At 41.0% G+C, this 6,000-nt stretch overlaps 1 protein-coding gene across 4 annotated transcripts in view; it reads left to right on the top strand.

Moving 5' to 3' along the window:
* Positions 1-4,017: 4,017 nt before the first annotated feature.
* TUBGCP5 (tubulin gamma complex associated protein 5) overlaps positions 4,018-6,000 on the top strand; it is a 28,633-nt gene continuing 26,650 nt past the window's right edge. For 2 of the 4 annotated variants that reach the window (XM_036232087.1, XM_036232086.1), the window contains exons 1-3: positions 4,018-4,209; positions 5,697-5,750; positions 5,863-5,971. In XM_036232087.1, coding sequence (XP_036087980.1) covers positions 4,064-4,209; positions 5,697-5,750; positions 5,863-5,971 — 309 coding nt within the window. In that variant the 5' untranslated portion in view covers positions 4,018-4,063. Of the gene's footprint in view, positions 4,210-5,696; positions 5,751-5,861; positions 5,972-6,000 lie in introns of those variants that run through there. The other 2 variants (XM_036232088.1, XM_036232089.1) reach the window with 2 other exon arrangements.

The following is a 6,000-nucleotide window of genomic DNA, read 5'->3' as shown; positions in this document are numbered from 1 at the left end:
TGCTGTGTCCCTCCTTCAAGCTCTTCTCTTTCAGGACAAAGATTTTGCTTCTTTCCAGGTCTCAGAGCCCCTCCACCAGACTTCATGTGTCGCCGCAGACAGGCCATCGAACCTCAGGTGGATGACTCTGAGGATTCTGATGAAGAATGCACTCCGAGGCAGCAAGGTGAGTGGCCAGGAGGACTTGAAGATGCAGTCCTGAAACCAACCTGAGCCACATCTAAGGAGGTAACAAGGAAACAGTGTTTGCTTGTTAAGAAACAGTGTTTGCTTATTCACCAAACAAGCAAGATGCAAAACAGCATGCTATACACTAAGGGGCTATCATATAAAATTTTAAAATGTGTACAATATTTATACATTTTATAGATACATTAATAAGCATTAAATGTATAACATCTGCAAATGAATAAGAAATAACAAATTCAAAATAGTTATCATAAGAGAAGGAGGAAGCTCTGACAGGTGCCTGGGATGTGTCTTGTTTAGTCACTTGTTTATTTGTTTTTGAATTTTAAAATAGAGAAAGATCTGAAGTCATGGTGGCAGAATGTCGCGATCAGACTGAATGGTAGTAGATCTATAGGTTTTTCAGTATAATTTTTCATACTTTTCTATATGCTTAAATCATATCATTTTTTAAAGATTATTTTTGCCAAACATTGTTCATTAAATGGCAATTAAAGTAACCTTAGTTAATCCACCAAAGATCTTTCTAACACTAATTTCATCGTAGTTCAGTTATTGAATTAAATGTCCTAGAAGAAATGACTAAGATATTATGTGAAGATTTATAATTCATTTATGTATTATTTTATCACACTATATGATCTTCTTACCCCAAAATGAATCTGATTTTTTGTCTTGGCAGCTGTTGAGTCTTCCTGATGTCTCCTACTTGTCACAGAGTAGAAATAGCATCAGGTAAATGTAACAGAGTGCAGTCATGATGAAATAGAAGTGAGCAGCTCACTTTCTCTTCTGCTGCTTGGAAGAGTTTAGAAGAAAGTCCATCTGCCTCAACTGGAGAGAGCAACTTGGACTAGGTCTGAGATTTCCCGTCTACGGTTCTCTGATTCCTCAGGCTCTTCAAAGTAGTGTAAGAGATCTGCAAACCCAGCATTTGGGAGTCCACAAGGTTTTGAGGTGAAAATAGGGTTTACCATACATCAACACATCGTATCTGGACTCAGTTAAAACTTACAGCCCAGTAAATTTATTTTTCATTTCATTTTTAAAAAACACATCATAAATTTACTCCTACAGTTTTTAAATATATAGTACAGTCTTGTTACCCATTGTGGTACAACAGATCTCTAGAACTGTCTCCTCTTTCACGAGTGAAAGAAACTCTACACCCATTTAAAAAACTCCCCATTTCCTTTCCCCCAGCCCCTGGCAACCACCATTTTATCTTGTTTCCATGACTTTGATTATTTTAGATACCTTCTCTAAAGGGAATCATGCAGTATTTGTCTTTTGTGATTGGTTTATTTCACTTAATGTAATGCCCTCAAGGTTCATCTATGTCGTAGCATATGACAGGGTGTCCTTCTTTGTTAAGACTAAACAGGATTCTGTTCTATGTAAATACCACATTTATTTTTTCCATTCATCCATCGTTGGACATTAAAGTTGCTTTCCCGTCTCAGATATTGTGAATAATGCTGAAATGACCATGGGTGGGCAAATACTTATTCAAATCCCGTTTTCAGTTATTTTAGATATATACCTCAAATTTGGGTTACTACACCACATGGCAGTATTTATAATTTTCTGAGGAACATTTATTCTGTTTTCCATAGTGTCTGAACCATTTGCATTCCCAACAGTAGTGTGTAAGTGTTTTAATTTTTCTACATTCTTGCCAATATTAAGACACACGGACCACCGGAACTCAGTGAGTTATAGGAAACACACTCTTTATTCAGCCAGCTAGGTCTGCCAGGGGTATGCAGACCACAAATCAAGCAGCCCTGAAATGTAGAGGTACAGTATTTTTAAGCTTTAAACTCCTAATTCTTCATCCTGTTTGAACACACAAGTCCATTTTTCTTCTTTTTACTGTCAACACACAGGTTGGTTGTGTAAGCGGCGGGTACAGAAGCAGAAAGCTTGTTGTTACAGCATTATGTGCCCATGGGTGATAGCCAAACAGTAATTTTCTGGCCAGCACAAAGAAAAACACTTTGTGTTATATATACTTGGATGTTATTCCCAAAATGCACACGAGATGGAAGCAAAGAATAACTTTATGTTACATACACCTGACATTTTCAAAATGCCCACGGAATGATAGAATAACTCTTCTTTTTTTCTTGCCTTTTTAAGAAAATTTTATTTGAGTGGTTCTTACAAAGATTGTTGCAACAGAAGAAAATAACTCTTAATGAAGATATCTACTCAGGTATTATTCAAAAAATGCACACGTGATAGTGGAGAAAAAAACCTCACGATGACATAAACTCAGGTTATACTCAATTATCCAATTACTCAATTATTTATTATTCGATTATCCAACTATTCTATTTTATTATTCAATTACCCAATTATTCTATTATCCAATTATTCAAGTATCCAATATTTTATTCTTCAATTATAAATTATCCAATTAAACAATTATTAAATTATCTGATCATTCAATTAACCAGGTAGCCATTTATTGAATTATCCAATTAGGAAAGAGGCCTGGTTGACCTCCATTGCCTCTTTCGCCATGTGAGGACACAATAAATCTGCGTCCAGGAAAGGATGAGGGCCCTCACCCAACCTTATCGGCACTCTGATCTTGAATTCCAGCCTCCAGAACTGTGACAAATAAATTTCTGTTGTTTATAGGCCTCCCAGTCTGTGGTATTTTGTTTAGCAGTCTGAAAAAACTAATACACTGCTGTAACTGCCATTTGTTAAACAAAAATCTTAACTTCTACAGCTGAAAGTATTTTTAAAAGAAAGAGTTTATCCAGTCATGCATGTTCTTGCAAGACAACAAGACCAGGTCCTTGGGCATGAAGTCTGTAGCAGCACTAGGTGGAAAAGCAGAATGTCTACCAGCCTGGAGTTGATGGGCTTTTTTTACACATCATGTTTGGGGAAGAAAGTTGTAAGTTGTTTTCAAAGAATGTACATCGTCACAGATAAGGGAGAAGGGGGAGGTGAAGCAGGGCTTGCTCCATGATAGGAGCACAGTCTGAAAGGAAAAACATTTACTACTTTGGATTGGTTACAGACAACAGTCAGTAAGTTCATGCATATGCGGGATGCAGTGGACCACCCAGTGGTCCTGGATGTTGATTCAAAGCTCCAACATACGGTCAGGCATGTAAGCAGTCTTATGTCAGCTGGCCCACAGCTACTAACTGGTTAATTGACTACCCAGCAGCTGTAATTTAATTTAGAACGTCTCAGGATTTTTCTCTTGTCGCATTACTAAGTAAGTAATGCAATGCAATAAACATGAAAACCTAGTGGCTCTCTAAAAGAAAAAAATAATCGAAGTCTATGTAATAGGTTAGGGAATGATTGGCCGACAGGATTTATTACGTCCTCCTTTGGCCACCGGGAGTCCCACACCAGTGACAGCAGAAGGCGCCACACTCAGCGGTGCGGTGGACAACCCGCTTTGCTGACACCTGCTGTAGTGTGGACCACGTAGTGTGGGCTGTGCGGACAGGGGTGGACTGAGGGACCCTCAGAGGTCACCGCTGCAAGGAGACGCTGAAGCTTGGGCAGGATGGACGACTAAGACGTTCGGAAAGGCAGGTGCGAATAGTTGCACTGAATGAGAGCCGACCGGCTGCTCTCGACCATCAGAAGTTAAACCGTTAACCACGGTTATCCAGAGGCTGATGTCAGTCTGATTAACGAAGACGTCCGAGTCTTTGAGTAGGGGCCTATATTTGCCCAGGGAAGACTGGGAGACGGACGCTGCGGCCACCACCGCGGCAGAAGCGCGAGCTCTCGCGAGAGCGGCCTCAGCCCTCTCCCAGGAGCAGCGCGGCGGGAGCGCGAACTCTCGCGAGAGCGGGCGCGATCTCGAAGCCGGCGCTGGGAGGCGGCGAAGATGGCTCGCGCGGGGCCGTCCTGGAGCCGCCTGGACCGGCAGCAGGAGCGTGACGTGCGCGAGCTCGTCCGCAGCGTGGCGGGTCTCCGGGATGAGGCGGACCCCAACTTCCAGCTTTCCCTGCACTTCGCCTGGTCCAACTTCAGGTGCGGGTCGGGGTCGGGGCCGGGACCGGGACGGCGGCGGAAACCAGTACGTTTGAATCCGGCAGCACTGCTGCGGTCGCCTCCTGTCGCGGCAGTGTGACCGGGAGGATGGCAGGCGGTGTTAGCGTCTCTCCATTCAGTGTCAGGAGAGATCTTCCTGAAGAGTGGACAGTTTTTCAGAATCTGTAGTCAGACTTGGTAATGACACAAAAAGTGCCCACTTGGTTTACGATGAGAACACAGCGAATCGGGCATCCATCGCACCACGCTCCTGGCGTGATAAACTCGGTTCCTACGAGTAACATTAACATAGTAGTGCCTGAGTAGATCAGAGAGGACAAGCTTAATTGCTGGATCTCAAATAATTTTCTGGTAATATTCAGAAAGGCAGTAAGAGGATGGGTATCACTTTAGAGTCGAGCGAGACATTAGAAGTTATTATCTCTTTTACATATTGAGAAAATAAATCTTAACAGGTAAAGTGGTGTTCTGCGCAGCCATTTCCTGGCATAGCATTAGGTATGTTATTTAGCGGTGTAGTTTACTTCTTTTAAGTACAGGTTGTTGGCTTCAACACCAAACCGAAAACAAGAGTTCAGTGGAATATACTATAATTTTGTGATGCTTTAATCATCCATCAGAAAAAAAGAAGAATTACGTTTGTGTTTTTAAAATTGTGGCCAAGTTCTAGGACCTAGAAATTCAGAGATAAATGACTTATAGTATCCTTAAGAAAAACAGACAAAAGTCAGTTATGTATGACATAGAGTAGTCGTTCTTACCATGAGGACCTGAAGATATGAATCAGGATAAGAAAAAAATTATGCTAACCTCAAACTAAAAAATAGCGTATCTTTCACTTATGAATGAAAGCAACGAGCAATATTAGTTTACCTATGACTGTGTCACCAGTAGAAATCACACACTGCACATCATGTTATAGTTGTTGCAGATAGGTCTAAATATTGTTTGCTGTTATTTTAACAGTAGTCAAGGACCCACTGATAGATCTTGTTACTTAATGCTTTAATAAAGAAGTTTCTCTTACTGTATCACAAACTTAAAAACACTTCACAACTGTGTTTCAGTATATACATGGTTACCTTTGTATTTCATTTTATGGTTTAAAAAATGTTATGAGAAGGGGTCCCCAAGCTTCAGTGGGCTTCACTGTGGCATACAAAGATTAGGAACCCCAATATAGATGGTGCTATGCTAGACTTGGACACAAGGCATTATGGGAAGGCAAAGGAACCAGAGGACAGGGTTGGGGTGGCTCAGGGTGACCTGTGTTCTGCTGAAGGGGTGCTTGAGCACTCTTTGAGGTACAGCGGTTGCTTTGCCTGGATGGTGGAGGTGATCCTGGGAGAGAGGTGCACTCCTGAGTATGGCTGAGTAGAGGGTGTTTCGGGCATATGGCGGGCAGTGAGACCAGTCTACTTAGCTATGTGCCAAAATTGATGTAAGAATTGCATCTTGTCTTTTAGATTTCACCGTTTTTTGGATGTCAACAGCCACAAAGTACAAAAGACAATAGAAGGGTAAGTCAGTTTTATATGTGTCTGTATATGTACATATTCCGAAATATCTATGTTTTTGTAAATCCTTTTATTAATATAGCTTTATAACTGTCACTTAAAAAATATATTTTAGAATTTATGAAAAATTCATCATTCATTCTGATCTCAGCAAAGCTGCTAGTTGGAAGAGATTAACTGAGGAGTTTCTAAACGCGTCACTTCCAAGCATAAAGGAAGTAAAGGTGCGCATTATGTTGTGAGATCTCTGTTG

The sequence above is a fragment of the Rousettus aegyptiacus genome, unplaced genomic scaffold, assembly GCF_014176215.1.
Source record: "Rousettus aegyptiacus isolate mRouAeg1 unplaced genomic scaffold, mRouAeg1.p scaffold_m13_p_14, whole genome shotgun sequence".
NCBI classification, from domain to species: Eukaryota; Metazoa; Chordata; class Mammalia; order Chiroptera; family Pteropodidae; genus Rousettus; species Rousettus aegyptiacus.
The sequence above is the reverse complement of the archived record's forward strand: the minus strand, read 5'-3'. Positions and strand labels throughout refer to the sequence as shown.